This window comes from Salmo salar, chromosome 18 (assembly GCF_965601325.2).
Source record: "Salmo salar chromosome 18, fSalSal1, whole genome shotgun sequence".
NCBI classification, from domain to species: domain Eukaryota; kingdom Metazoa; phylum Chordata; class Actinopteri; order Salmoniformes; family Salmonidae; genus Salmo; species Salmo salar.
The window spans coordinates 77829337-77845708 of NC_138308.1; the positions used below are offsets into that span (position 1 = coordinate 77829337).

The 16372-nt window shown below is 40.3% G+C and overlaps 1 protein-coding gene and 1 non-coding gene across 3 annotated transcripts in view; both read right to left on the minus strand.

Annotated features, from left to right (window-relative positions):
* Positions 1 to 6413, minus strand: part of LOC106577665 (kin of IRRE-like protein 1) — a 35317-nt gene extending 28904 nt beyond the window's left edge. For both annotated transcript variants that reach the window (XM_014155982.3, XM_014155981.3), the window contains exon 1: positions 6089 to 6413. In XM_014155982.3, the coding sequence (XP_014011457.2) occupies positions 6089 to 6134 (46 nt within the window). In that variant the 5' untranslated portion in view covers positions 6135 to 6413. The remainder of the gene's footprint in view (positions 1 to 6088) is intronic.
* A 1161-nt stretch (positions 6414 to 7574) lies between these two features.
* On the minus strand, positions 7575 to 7648 carry trnar-ucu (transfer RNA arginine (anticodon UCU)). The gene has a single exon. It is a non-coding gene; the product is annotated as a tRNA-Arg (tRNA).
* Between the last annotated feature and the right edge of the window lie 8724 nt (positions 7649 to 16372).

Here is a 16372-nt window from a genome sequence, read left to right on the forward strand (position 1 = left end):
CACGACCCACAACAGCATTGAATCCCTCTCCTGTGTGTGTGTGTGTGTGTGTGTGTGTGTGTGTGTGTGTGTGTGTGTGTGTGTGTGTGTGTGTCTGTCTCTGTGTGTGTGTGTGTGTCTTCAGTACAGGGTTTTTGTACTCTTCCTTCATCATGTGCTCCCTCTTTTAATTCATGTGCTTCTTCTGACCCCTCCCCCTCTCCTTTCCTCTCCTCCACTGACTAAAGGAATGTGAGAACCACATCTGGAACTTATTAGAGAGAGAGAGAGAGGAGAGGGAGAGAGAGAGAGGAGGAGAGAGAGGAGAGAGGAGGAGAGAGAGAGAGAGAGAGAGAGAGAGAGAGAGAGAGGAGAGAGAGAGAGAGAGAGAGAGAGAGAGAGAGAGAGAGAGAGAAAGAGAAAGAGAAAGAAAGAAAGAAAGAAAGAAAGAAAGAAAGAAAGGCTGAGGGGTAAATGGAAATAGAGGGAGAGGGGAAAATATTTTAAAAAGTATGAAGGGACAGATAGAAAGACAGAGAAGGGAATCGAGCTTAGCTAGCAGAAAGAAGGAAGAGGAGAAATGGAAGGACGGAGAGCAGGGAGAGAGAAAAATGGAGGGAGGGAGAAAAATACATCTGAATTGAAGAGGGAGAAGGCGAGAAGTTTCAAAAGCGATTAATGCCAATTAATTCTAGTCTATGCCAAGGCATGTGCAGAGGCATCTTCCAAGGACCCGGAGCTCAGGGAAGGAGGGAGAGGCCTCAGATGTGGGTTAAAGAATTCTGATCTGAGCGTAGCCCTTTGAACTCGCTCTTCCATATTCTCTGTGAATGAGGTGTGTGTGTGTGTGTGTGTGTGTGTGTGTGTGTGTGGCTAGCTGTCCCCACAGAGGAGCCAGTCAGGCTTGAGTAATCGTCCCTTTCTCTCCCCCTGGTCCACCCCTCCCCTCTCTCCCTGCCTCTCTCTCGCTTTCTTTCTTTTCATCCCCCCCTTCCCCCACTACAGCCACCCACCAAAAAACTATAATCTGTCTTGTTCTGGCCCCCTTGACTTTACCCACCTGCCCCCCCCCCCCCCCCCCCCCCCCACCACGCCCCAACCACAACTTTTTGTCACCCTTCCCCCACCCCCAAAATATGCTCGGCATAATGTAGACACAGTTTAAAAACATGGCAAAGAGGCTGAGTCATATGTGATAAACTTGGCTCTTTCTCTCTCTCTTTCTCTCTCTCTTTCGGTTTCTATCGCTTTCTTTCTCTCTTGCTCTGTCTCGCTTTGTGGATTCTTACAGAGAACATATTACGAGAATGTTTCCAGAACTCCATTTGTTTGCCCAGTTAAACAGATGATACATGTAGTAGAGGCTTTAACTCCTACTGCTATATGACTTGAATTATCATAACCGAATTTTGAGCTACATAATGCATAATATAATTTGTTACAGTGGTTTAGATCATTTTATATATTAGTATAAAGTGGACAATGAGCCTCATCTAATTTGTAGCTTTTTTTCCTAGAACAAACATACTAATACAGTCATACTATTATGACAAATAGTTTTACCAAACAAACATGCACCAAAGCATCAAGTCACATGGTGTTGACAGTGAAAGTAACACTGTAGCACAGCCATAACTAACTGCCAAAAATGCTAAGCATTCCTTGATTACATTCTGGAATTGGGAGTATGGTTCAAAACCTTACAGCTAGATCCACATTATGAATAGATCCACATTATAATTAGATCCACATTATGATTAGATCCACATTATGAATTAGATCCACATTATGAATTAGATCCACATTATGATTAGATCCACATTATGAATAGATCCATTTACATTACATTTAAGTCATTTAGCAGACGCTCTTATCCAGAGCGACTTACAATATGAATAGATCCACATTATGAATAGATCCACATTATGATTAGATCCACATTATGAATTAGATCCACATTATGAATTAGATCCACATTATGAATTAGATCCACATTATGAATAGATCCACATTATGAATAGATCCACACTATGAATAGATCCACACTATGAATAGATCCACATTATGAATTAGATCCACATTATGAATAGATCCACATCATGATTAGATCCACATCATGATTAGATCCACATTATGAATTAGATTCACATTATGAATTAGATCCACACTATGAATAGATCCACACTATGAATTAGATCCACATTATGATTAGATCCACATTATGATTAGATCCACATTATGATTAGATCCACATTATGAATTAGATCCACATTATGAATTAGATCCACATTATGATTAGATCCACATTATGAATAGATCCATTTACATTACATTTAAGTCATTTAGCAGACGCTCTTATCCAGAGCGACTTACAATATGAATAGATCCACATTATGAATAGATCCACATTATGATTAGATCCACATTATGAATTAGATCCACATTATGAATTAGATCCACATTATGAATTACATCCACATTATGAATTAGATCCACATTATGAATAGATCCACACTATGAATAGATCCACACTATGAATAGATCCACACTATGAATAGATCCACATTATGAATTAGATCCACATTATGAATAGATCCACATCATGATTAGATCCACATCATGATTAGATCCACATTATGAATTAGATTCACATTATGAATTAGATCCACACTATGAATAGATCCACACTATGAATTAGATCCACATTATGATTAGATCCACATTATGATTAGATCCACATTATGAATTAGATCCACATTATGAATTAGATCCACATTATGATTAGATCCACATTATGAATTAGATCCACATTATGAATAGGTCCACATTATGAATAGATCCACATTATGCATTAGATCCACATTATGAATAGATCCACATTATGAATAGGTCCACATTATGAATAGATCCACACTATGAATAGATCCACACTATGAATAGATCCACATTATGAATAGGTCCACATTATGATTAGATCCACATTATGATTAGATCCACATTATGAATTAGATCCACATTATGAATTAGATCCACATTATGAATAGATCCACATTATGAATAGATCCACATTATGAATAGATCCACATTATGAATATATCCACATGTGATTCGAACTACACATGTTCCATTTGAAACTTTTTTTTACAAAATGTGCAAAAACATTAAAATGGGATATATAACTGATAAGGGTTGGTTTCTTTGGTCAGTAGTGTGTGTGTGTGTGTGTGTGTGTGTGTGTGTGTGTGTGTGTGTGTGTGTGTGTGTGTGTGTGTGTGTGTGTGTGTGTGTGTGTGTGTCAGTAGTTGTGGCATTGTTCACAAGGACAGAGCCTGACAAATGGACAAATGTTGCACCTGCACTGAGGCCTTTGTTATAGCCAGCACTTCAAGCAGTCTAGGTAGGAACCGTAGCAACAGCAAGTTGCAGTGTCGCAAGATTAGGAGGTGTAGGTCTACTAACAACAATAGCATTTTCATGAATTATAAAGAGTCTTTGTAGTTGAATGGTTAACAGCACATTCATTTACCTTTCAAACCATGTGAAATGTCTGTTAAGAAAACTGGAAACATAGAATAAAAACAACAGAATAGTTTGTATCTTCAAGTGTTTTGAGAACAGTGTATTGGACAGGCAGTACAAAGAGTATGGCCTACAAATGAATGATGAAATGGTGACATTGCACTTTGGCATAATGAGCACAGTGTGTGAGATAGTTCACAGCCATGCCACAAACATAACATGGAGACATGCATGCTATGTTACATAGTGTGTGTGTGTGTGTGTGTGTGCATGCGTGCGTGCGTGGCTTGTAGCAGAGCCACTTACACTATATATACAAAAGTATGTGGTGTGGCTATTTCAGCCACACCCGTTGCTGACAGGTGTATAAAATCGAGCACAATGCCATGCAATCTCCATAGACAACATTGACAGTAGAAAGGCCTTACTGAACAGCCCAGTGACTTTAAACGTGGCACCGTCATAGGATGCCACCTTTCAATAAGACAGTTTGTCAAATTTCTGCCCTGCTAGAGCTGCCCCGATCAACTGTAAGCGCTGTTATAGTGAAGTGGAAACGTCTAGGAACAACAACGGCTCAGCCGCGAAGTAGGCCACACAAGCTCACAGAACGGGACCGCTGAGTGCTGAAGCGCGTAAAAATCGTCTGTTGCAACACTCACTACCGAGTTCCAAACTGCCACTGGAAGCAACGTCAGCACAATAACTGTTCGTCGGGAGGTTCATGAAATGGGTTTCCATGGCCGAGCAGCCACACACAAGCCTAAGATCACCATGTGCAATGCTAAGTGTCGGCTGAAGTGGTGTAAAGCCCGCCACCATTGGACTCTGGAGCAGTGGAAATGTGTTCTCTGGAGTGACAATCACCCTTCACCATCTGGCAGTCCGATGGACGAATCTGGGTTTGGCGGATGCCAGGAGAACGCTACATTCCCCAATGCATAGTGCCAACTGTAAAGTTTGGTGGAGGAGTAATAATGGTCTAGGGCTGTTTTTCATGGTTTGGGCTAGGCCCCTTAGTTCCAGTGATGGGAAATCTTAACGCTTGTTGGCAATGCCCCCGTGCACAAAGTGAGGTCCATACAGAAATGGTTTGTTGAGATCGGTGTGGAAAAACTTGACTGGCCTGCACAGAGCCCTGACCTCAATCCCATCGAACACCTTTGGGATGAATTGGAACGCCGACTGCGAGCCAGGCCTAAACGCCTGATGGATTTATGAGAGAGAAAACTGGACACATCATGCATTCAGCATGTGGCAATGAGCCCAGGAGAAATATCACTGCAGAAAAAAACAACTGGAATTGGTATGATCGTGAGTGTGTGTGCGTGCGTGCGTGTGTATGTGCATGTGTTAGTGTGTGCGTGCGTGTTTAATGCGTGTGTGTGTTAGTACATGTGTGCACGTGTTAGTGTGTGTGTGTGTGTGTGTGTGGGGGCATGTGTATCAGCTTCATTCCATGTGTGAATGAGATGTATGTGTGTAATGACTATTCATAAGGAATACTGTTTATAGCAGCCACAACATAGGTCATTTGTGAGTTGTTATACAGGATTAGGCAGCGAAAAAGTCATACAACACTAACACTGAGTATGTAGTTAATAACTAGTAGCCTGATATCGTGTATGGATGTTGAGAGAAGGACAAAGGAGTAGCTCTGGCCTATAGCGACCTAAAAAGAGACACACGGATGACATCATCCTATAGACCTTTCAAACACACCCCCTACCTACAATATGATAAAGTGGTCGGATGGTCAGTACCTGCGCGCGCCTGCACATCCACAGCACACACACTCTCTTACTGTCACACGCACAAGGTAGACAATGAAAAGGGAGGGTTGCCTTGTGCCGTGCGCGTGAGCACGAGGAAGATGTAATCTAACAGGTAGCCTGAGAAATCACTTTACCCTTGAGCAATTGTCTCCTAGCAACTACGTTATAACAATAGCTATTATCGCCTAAATATTACTCAGATATGATATCTAGACGACATTAGGGGTATTATAGTTGAAGCTATGTTGGCCATACCTCGTCTCCAGTGTCCGTGGTATGTGTGTGTGTGCGTGCGTGTTATTAGGCTATACATATCAGGGCACCAATAAAATATGGCAAGCAACGTTTGAATGATTGAAGCAAGCCGTTCCCACATTGCAATATCGAGCACATTTGGTCAATCACTTTAGACGTGCACTGTCATTCAAATCACGTCCTTTCTGTCTAACATCCTATTTGAATAAAAGGCTATAGGCTACCGAATGCACAGGACTAAGGTCATATTGTGGATACTAGGTTCTTGCACCAATCAGGGCCATGATCATGTTAGACACACGCACCCTATGAAATAGCCTACCACACACTGCGGCGCATGTAATGAAAAACTCATCGCCATACACTCTGAACAATTGAGCATCTACCTCTCTCTCTCTCTCTCTCTCACACACACACACACACACGCACACACAAACACATCTGAAGCGAAACTAGAATAACTTTTGCCCTCATCAAGTTTGAAAGCCTCGGTATTGTTCGACAACATGAAACAGTGTGTCATTGATTAGGGAAGGTAACAGGGAAAACCCTAATCTTACCACGGTGAAAACTCAACGCCAAACTCAGGAGCAAAAGCCTCTGCATGGTTCAGAAGACCAGTAAGTCCGTTAGCTCAATTCTCCGTGAGGACAGCATTAAAAATCCTAGTTGGATTCCATTCACCAGTATAGGGTAATTGTAATCCTTCCAATTAATATATGTGACGATTTTCGTCGTTCTCCACCTCCCCTTTCTGCTCTTTTTTTGCGGTTTACAACATTTCTCCGTTTTTCCTCCTTTCCGTTGTCCGCTCTTTCGTGCTCGGGCGATGGTCCGTTTACTCATTAGCGACGCATTCCTCTCTCTCCCTCTCTCTCTCACACGTCAGCGCCACAGCACCCCCCCCCCCCCCCCCCTCCTCTTTTTAGTCTGAATCTCGCGTTAGATGTTACCGCTATTAGATGCGCATTTCTTTGTCACCAGAAAACAACTAAAATGTTTGTCGGATTTTTGAATCATCATTATCTCTGTATTTGTATTTGTAAGAGAGATGGAGCAATAGGTTATAGATCCAATGACGTGTCATGATTATGGACTTGGCTAGTTGAATCATACTGTAAAGCAAATCATTCTGCAATCATTCTGCGTGATACAACCAAGTTCTGCCCCAAAAGTGACAGCATATGTTGCTTCCTTTCCCTCAATTTAGTGATGAAGGCTATACAGATGTGGAGTTCACTGTTCACCGCTGAGTCTGTATAGTGGTCTATCAGGCTATTGCACTCCTGTTCCCACCCCTCGCTTTGCTTTAAAGTATAGACCAGTGTTGGAGCGCCCTCAGGTGCACTGACTCCTGAACTACTCCCCAAACAACTGGAACAACTATTAAAATACCTTCACACGGATGCACCTCATAAAAACAACAAATTCAGCTACACTAATTTGTTCACTGAAACATTTACCGCTATAATTAGGATTCCAGGCATTGTCATCATTACAGTGTTACCTTGTTTGGTCCGTTATTGCAAGTATAGCTTATTCAGTAGACTGGCATTGATATGTTTTTCCTAAATAAGTGGTTCATTTTCTACGATTACTCAGAGATGATCAACTTCAGGAAAAAAAATATATAGATGGATTGTTTGTGCGGTTAAATAAATCTGTCAATAGTAGCATGGGATTTAATATATATATATTATAATATAGGCCTAGCAAGAATTTCCTTTGATATTGTAATGCTAAATAAGTGGTCGGACATACCATTCTATCACGTAAAGAACAAATAAAACGAAGCATAAAAATATGTAAATAAGTGTTTATTTGATATTAATTAAACGCCAGATGATACATTTTTATCATTATTAGTATATATGATTTTTTTTTAAAGTTATGGTGTATAGAGATGTAGTGAAGTGCAGCCATATATTTAGAATACTTCTTAGAAGGATGTATTGAATGAAATGGTGGCTGCAGTTTATTATGGGACAGTATTCATTTTCTGTAATAAAAATCTCGCAGGTCTGCCGTGAAGCATCAAGAGTTGCACATCTCTGCCGGGACTCGAACCCGGAGCCTCTGGATTAGAAGTCCAGCGCGCTATTCCATTGCGCCACAGAGACTGCGGCAATAAACGTGATCCTGGTCAGGTTTAGATTTTCACATCCCTCTATGTCGACGCTTTCTGTATCCTTCTAGCATCAGCACCACCCTCCGTCGACATTTGAGCTCTATGAGAGAGACCGTTAGAGGGCGCTGAAAACTCTCTCTTCAATGGACTTCACACGCTCGAGCCGCTCTCTGGAGCCAAAATGGCGATGGTGTTCATTAGTGACATGCAGAAAATGCATTCTATTTAGGCTTTAATAAAATGCGCAGTGCAATAAGGAGATTGAAAAGCAATAGCCAATATACTATGTGGAATATTAGATACAGTTTGCCTCATAATATTTTCCTCAGAATAGCCTACTAACTGAGGGATTTTTTTTATTGTGGTGAATCTGCACAGAATAAAACACCCTCAATCAACTAAACTGCCTCTTTTTTACAAGGTTCCATAACCTACTCGATATATTATGATGATTGGCAACTTTTTGTCTGCTATGACTGTTCTCTCAGACAGCAGATAGTGATGTATATAAATTAAGCAATGAGGCCCGATGATGTGTGGTATATGGTCAATAAACCATGGCTAAGGGCTGGTCTTATGCATGATGCAACACAGAGTGCCTAGAATCAGCCCTTAGCTCTGGTATATGTCTTTTGTAAAAGAGCAGCCATATTGTTGTCATTCCGCTGGGGACCTGTTTTTAACGTATTAAGTGTGTATGTTTATTCTGTGGTACCATTTAATTAGCTAGTAAATAAATAATTAAACCAACTTGTGTAGTACTGAATCATAAGTAAGGCTCTGGTTTTTGCAGATGCAAGGAGGTTACGACTGTTCAGAAGGATGATATGATACGAGGTTATGATTAATACATTTACTGTTTATAGATATGATAGGTAAAGACCTTTAGTTTAATTCGGGAGATGGTAACTCTTTAAAGAACCGCTCTCCTGGTGCCCCAGATCCTAATGAGTTAATTTTTACATGATTCATTTAATCGAGTAACAATTAAATATAGTTAGTTGATTAGATAAATAACAGCCTTCAGATTAATGTTAAAGTCAAGTCATGACAATATCAAGGATAGCATCAAAAATGAATACATAAATACCATTTGAAGCTTGATGAGTTGATCATTTGAATCAGCTGTGTAGTGCTAAGGCAAAAACAAAAATGCACTCCTTTGAGTCCCCAAGAACAGGACTGAGAACCACTGCTCTTCATTGGGACCTCTTCAACTGCAGACAGGCTTCCACAGCTCTCTGTATCTGTGGACAAAAAACATCACAAGAAACAGACTTCCTAATACTCAAATTAGACAGCACTGAATATTATGTTACTCTTATCGGTTTCTTCACTTCTAGGGACTGGAACTACATGAAAGCACATGCCCTATACAGAATAGCCTACTCTCTCTCTTTGACAGTTGGGGCTGCTAAAGTTATCCTTTCACCCTCCTCCATGGCTGTTAGCTAGCTACCTACAAATGCATTGTTTTTTTTACAATGATAAATACATCACGATAGCTGGCTAATATAAAGTTAGGTAGCTGGTGATATTTCATTAACTTAGCTAGCTGGCTATACATTATGTAAAGTTAGCTAGATAGCTAGCTAGCTACGTTACCAGCTAATTCAGACTTCAGTATTATCTCTTTGTTATTCTTAAATGTTGATCATTGTTCCTTGTCCCTGATTGTCCCCTAGGCCTACATGAATAATCTAAAGAAAATGAAGTGACATGATCCATCTTAAATTGTTAAAGGAAAGTTCCACTCTATATTTTATTTTCAGTAGTCCACTGTTGATACAGTCCCAAAATGTTTTGAGAGTTATTTTCATTTAAACCCATTTCAGTTTCTCTGACTGCTTGTCAGATTGCTTGTAATTTGTGATGATAGGAATAAAATAGCCTATACAAAGGAATGTATACTATCCATGTAGCTACTTCAAATTTAGGCACATGTCAATTCTTCAGAATCCCATTCCAGTCAGTATCCCGTGACAGGGAAGTAACCTTTAGGAAGAAACCAGGAAATACATGTCAGGGAATTCCTTTCTGATAGGCTACCCTTATGACTATGTTTAGCATGAATATACCTCCATATTACCTGGATAGGCAGTAGGCTACAGCTCAACATTTTTAAGGCCAACCCCTTGTTGTATATATAGGTTTAGATATTCAGAAAAATGGGTTGGGCACTTGTCTTTTATTCAGATTGGGAGTGGAAGCCATGTTGTATAACCCTTCCTCTGTCCTGCCTCTCACATAGGTGTTGCACACAGCCTGTGTACCAGTCTCTTTAGCTAACATTCCACTCCTTGTACTCCGTGTCAAATGTCAAAGATGTTTCGCAATGACAAAGAGTACAAGGAGTGGAATGTTTGCTAAACAGACTGGTACCCAGGCTGCCTCTCACATGGACTCATATTTGATCTTTGACCTGCATGTCCTAAACACGAGGACTGGGAACGACCTTCTCGTACTCTTCTGGTTCCTCAGTTTTAATTAGGACAGACTCAACAATGCCAAGGCTCTGTTGTCGTTCACAAGGCAGTGTCCAACACTCTACTGTAGTAACTCAAATGCAGAGTAGGGATTAATATTTTCCAGAAAATCTACCAAGTTTCAATACTGGGAATAATTCATATTTATCCCGAGAAATACTACAAAAATCAGAAATGCCCATTTAAAGCATTTAAACCAAGGTCCCTATGCCAGGGTTCTCCCCCCAAAAGATTGTTGCTGCCCCATATTGCCGGCTTGGCTGCGGCACTAGTGAAACTGATATTTAGTAATGATAGAGTAACTTTGATCGTCAATGACATTGTTGTGAATTGCGAACCAGGCTGTTAATAAATTCTGAGCGTTATCATGTTCCTCAATTAATTCAGCACATTTCAGCAGTAGGCTTGGATATCTCGACACAGAAGCGCGCTCAGGACGCACAGAGCGCACCCCGAGTAGGCTATATCGTTGTCGAAACATACAAACTTTTGTAACGGCAGTCAAACAAAAGTCAAATGAACAAAGTTGCTAAGCTTGATAGATAACCTCCAACGAATGACAGAATGTTGATTACATTTTTTTCACACTGGACGCTTTAACTGGACATGGTTCTATAGGAGTTCCACCAGCTGAAAAAGCTAAGTAGTAACATGATGGCGATGCCATCAAATTGCAGTCACTGTACTCATAATATGCAGGAGAACTATTATGGAGGCAGTTCCCTGCCAAAAGGTTGTATTGTTAGGATCGTAAGACAATCCATACGTAAATTGTTAGGATCGTAAGAAAAGCCATGCGTGAAACATTAAACGTAAACGTTAAAATCGATCACTAAACGTGCAATCCCTTTGTTACGACTATGAATTAACATTTACACGTTCGGTTTTTACTTTACGTGTCCCTTTATTCGGTTACAGACATTTTTTTATGCGTACAAACTTTTGTTAGTAATGTGGCATCTGCAAAGGACATGAACTGAATTTAGCTTGTCGAACTTAGCTCGTCAATGAAGCAACTCTAGCCCAGACGTTAGTTTCTTTGCAGCTACCGGTTTCATTTCCAAAATAAAAGTATTGAGCTTGTTTCAGAACTGCATTCAATAACGACGTTATACCAGTAGAATACTTATTTTCCACCATAATTTGCAAATAAATTCATAAAAAATCATACAATGTGATTTTCTGGATTTTTCTTTTTCATTTTGTCTGTCATAGTTGAAGTGTACCTATGATGAAAATTACAGGCCTCTCTCATCTTTTTAAGTGGGAGAACTTGCACAATTGGTGGCTGACTAAATAATTTTTTGCCCCACTGTAAGACCACTGCAACATAGTAAATGTGAAGTGTGGGAAAAGCTAATGCTAGATTTAGCCTATGTTTAACCTCTCCCTTGTTCATTTCAAAGTCCATATGTTCATGACCCTATTCATATAAATCATGTCAAATTATTTAAAATTCATATGAACCCCTCCTACAGAATATGCTTTGGCAAGGTTTTGAGTGATATAAAAAATATTTTGAGTGGCAAAGACTCCAGTGGATTCAATTAATAGATCCACCCAGTGGCGATCCATCATTCAGGGCAAATTATTGTTTTGAGCCACACATTTTTTTCCAATTTTTTTGGGGGGCCTGCCTGTTTTGCATGTTATTTTGGCAATAATTCGTATCACATATCAGGTTGCAAACAACGTAAAAAAAAAATAATATATATCATTGAGTTAATAAAGCCGCATACAAACATGGTCTCTTTTTTGTTTTCTTGAGTAAGGCAGCTTCAAAATGCAGGTGTTTCAGCCTAGCTCAGTGCTTTCTGTGGTGGTGGACCAGGCAAGCCAGCACAAAATACGGAGCGTTGTGCCGTGATAGGCTCAGTGTTCTGTCACTCATGGGGAGACTACGTCATGGCCAAGTATAAGGGTTGACTTTTCCCTAAGGGTAAATTCTAGCCCCTAGTGTGCTGCCATAGTGTTACATTAGAAGTTCCCATCCAAGAAGGCTCAAGGTCATTGGCCACAGATAAAATTACGTCAAATCATGTTATATGTACAGTAGCTTCGATTGGACTGATCATGTCAACATCGTACTTTCAAAATCTTAGCTAGCAGTCATCATTATGAATCAAATCGACAATCTACTGGCAAATCCTTTTTAATCTTTGTCATATGAAGATAAATGATGAAGAGAAATTATAGATAATGCTTATCGGGGCTCATCGGCCATTGGACATAAAACAACTCGGAACTGCGAAAACTTGACTTCAGTGAGTTCAAGACAACTGAGAAGTCGGGAATAAACCAGCTCCGACTGGGAAAATACGTTTTGAACGGTCATCCAACTCGGAATTGTAAATCCGGACCTCTTTCTAGAGCTACGACCTGAAGACCTTGTTTTTTTCAGAGTTCCCAGTTGTTTTGAAAGCACCATAAATCCAGAGAATGCCAGACTTTTATGACAAAATTTGCCCACGAAGGACCGCCGTGTAACCTTCCTGTTCAAGTGGGCACAGCACAACAAGGTGAGTCCAAAAATGTATTGTATGCTGCTACATAAATTATGTAATATGCCAGGTAGATATGTATACTGTAACTAAGAAAGTAATTCTAAGTGTATGTTGTGTAGTAAGATGTCAGTAGCCCATGTGTGTCAAGGTGTGTGCGTACTGGTAGCGAAGTCAGGTGCAGGAGAGCAGAGATTTGTGGACAGGGCCACTTTATTGAGGCAAAAGTGCAAAACGCGCAAAACAGTCACAAGAATTATGTTTAACAATAAACATCTTTGTGAAAATAACACGGAAAAAACAAGCCAGTCTGGCGTGTCAACAAATACACACGTAACACAAACAATCTTACACAAAGACATGACGGGGATCAGAGGAATAAATACATGTAGATTGATTCGGGAATGAAAACCAGGTGTGCAGGGAACAAGACAAAACAAATGGATACATGAAAAATGGAGCGGCGATGGCTAGAAAGCCGGTGACGTCGACCACCGAACGCCGCCCGAACAAGGAGAGGAGCCGACTTCGGCGGAAGTCGTGACAATGTGCCTCACCCTAATAATTTATTCTATTTACGACTCTTAATTTTGCCTTCTGTTCTGATTGGTGGTGTACATGTAGCCTATAACCTGTTTTAGAGAAATGTAATCATTGAATATTGTAAGAGCTTTCATTGTCTGCTTATATGTCCCCTTTATTTATCCTATGGTTCTGACTTGGTGTACAGGGAGAACACTGTAAGAACGACACATGTTCTGAATTCTGTTGCTGTACATTTCAAAAGTGCTAAACAAATAGTTATATTGACTACATCCGTCCTAGCTCGCTCATTAATGTCTACATCGAAATTTCGGATTGCCTCTTATCCGCTTGTCGTCCCCTTATGCCATAGTTTGTACATCTCAATTGTCATTAGAAACCACATTTGTTTAAGTGTAACCGATGTGAAATGGCTAGTTAGTTAGCGGTTGTGCGCGCTAATAGCGTTTCAATCAGTGACGTCACTCGCTCTGAGACCTGAAGTGGTTGTTCCCCTTGCATTGCAAGGGCCGCGGCTTTTGTGGCGCGATGGGTAACGATGCTTCCCTGGTTCGAGCCCAGGATGGGGCGAAGAGAGGGACAGTATCTACACTGTTACACAAGCAAGTCAGCCATTTCAGGTATGTTTTTTTTAAAGGCAGTAAATGAGGCTGAATTAACTGTTTCGCTGCCAGTCAAGGCTCCGCTGATAGCCAGGTGTAGCAGTGGTAAGATGTTGGGACTGCTGTTGGGACTCTGTTGTTGGGACAGCTTTATGTAGGCCCTAACAGTTTGTGGGCACCGTTTGTCACCGTTATAGTGCAATTCAACTATTGTTCAGTGTTGTGTAGTGGCTTTGCTGGCATGCGTCCCACGTGTTTTCTTTTTTGCCCCACATTTTCATGCTAAAATCGCCACTGGATTCACCAAATATCTATTATTATTATATGTTTCATTATTCCTGGTATATAATACTGATTATGATTGCAGACAGAGCCCAGAGAATGGGATGGTGCAATACTGAATTAGTCATATTTTAATAAGGTGCATGCATGGGGATGTCCACGTCACTTAGAGATATGCCCATGCTGTAGAGATACACCTAGCAGACTGAAACTTCACTGTTGTAGGCATAATATAGCTAGTGCTATCTAGACTTGCGCTGGCAAACAAATCCATGACATTAGCTACCTAAATGTGAAGTAAACAACTGAGGAGTAATTGACAATGGACACTTTTAACTTGAAAACATGCAGGATACCTCTTTCCAGTTTCCCTGACTTCCGTATTTTTTTTATACTGTGTTACGCTTGTTTGGGTAGCACTTCTCACAGGCCGTTTGTTGTACGTTTTTTTTGTTTGTTGGTGAGATGAAACTGCCAACACTCTGTAAGGTATCATTTTAAGTCAGAATTGCAACACAATATTTGTTCAAGGCTAAAATGTTAGTCCGTAATTGTTTACATTTACGTTCATGTTTCACACGACTTTTCTTACGAGCCTAACGATACATATGTTCAACCGTTTGGCAGCTATCTGGCTCCATAAACGATCGCCTTATGGAGAGGATAGACTAGTTGCAAGTCCAGCTTCAGATGCAATCGTTAGGCAAGGGAAATTTAAGCATAGGAAAGGATGACAAAGCGTCTGTGCCACCAGTATGTACAGATAGTAATATAAATCCTCCCGTACAGTCCACGCCAGTGTTGCCAACTAATTTTCAGGGTAAAATGCTAGAAGCAGGTTGATTTGTTGCTAAAAGTTGCTAAATGACGTTATGATGTCATTGTGTGATAATGTAAAACTGCGTCATTACGTAGAATACACAATAACGTTACTCAAATTGACTGGCCAGCTCGGCCAAAAATATGATTAGACATTTGTTCAGGTACAGACTCCCACTCTTTTCTGTACTTCTGGCTGTACAATTTTGATTGAGACATGTTGATTGACGTTGTAAGTTTGTTCAAGATCAAACATTAATTGGCCAACTATAGTCATTGGGTTTGGCTCGTCGAACCCGTACTACTGCTGCTGCAGTCAGCCAACAACGAGTTGCAATTTTCTGAAATTGCTGCTGGCCTGCTGCTGCCTGTGCACGAGCTGAGCGCCTGCTGCTGACGTCACTCACAATGCACTTTTGTAACTGGGCACGTGTCTTGTGACTGAGTGTGACAGAAAATTGTTTTTGTGTCATTTAGAGGGAAAATGTGTGCATTTTAGCATTTGAGTCACTTTTCAAAAGTTGCTAAAAGTTCCAAATACATTTTTAAAAGTAGCTAAATTTGTTGCTAGGTGCTGTTTGAAAAACAAGTTGCCAGGGTAGTCTGAAAAGTTGCTAAATTTAGCAACAAAATTGCTAAATTGGCATCACTGGTCCACGCAGCCAGGTTATTTTCTCAAGGCTTCTGGAAAGAAAGGCTGTCGGCATGTTCAACTTGTGTCGCTCATTCAGCCGACAAACACTTTCAACCAGTTCTCCCCATTAAGCAACGAGCATTCTCAGATCTCTCCACCCGTTACAGGGTCTGAGTCGCCCAAGCCTTCCACCATTATCTCCATTAGCTCTTACAAATTGAAAACCCAAGTCATTGGCGTATCTATTACGCCAATGACTTAAATTAATCCAGCGATCATACATTGTTTACAAGGGGGCAGGACTACTGATGTAAAGGCTAATCTAAAAATGGTGCTGGCTGAGACTAAAACTGGCGAGTGTAGATGGTATAGGGACCAGTGGTGTAAAGTACTTAAGTAAATATACTTTAAAGCACTACTTACAGTAAGTCGTTTTTTTGAGTATCTGTACTTTACTTTACTATTTATATTTTTGACAACTTTTACTTCAATACATTCCAAAAGAAAATTATGTACTTTTTAACTGATACATTTTCCCTGACACCCCAAAAGTACTTATACATTTTGAATGCTTAGCAGGACAGGAAAATGGTCCAATTCACACACTTATCAAGAGAACATCCCTGGTCATCTCTACTGCCTCGGATCTGGCGGACTTAGTAAACACAAATGCTTATTGTAAATGGTGTCTGAGTGTTGGAGTGTGGCCCTGGCTATCCATAAATTTAAAAAACAAGAAAATGGTGCATTCTGGTTTGCTTAATATAAAGAATTTGAAAGTATTTATACTTTCACTTTTGATACTTAATTATATTTTAGCAATTACATTTACTTTTGATACTTAAGTAT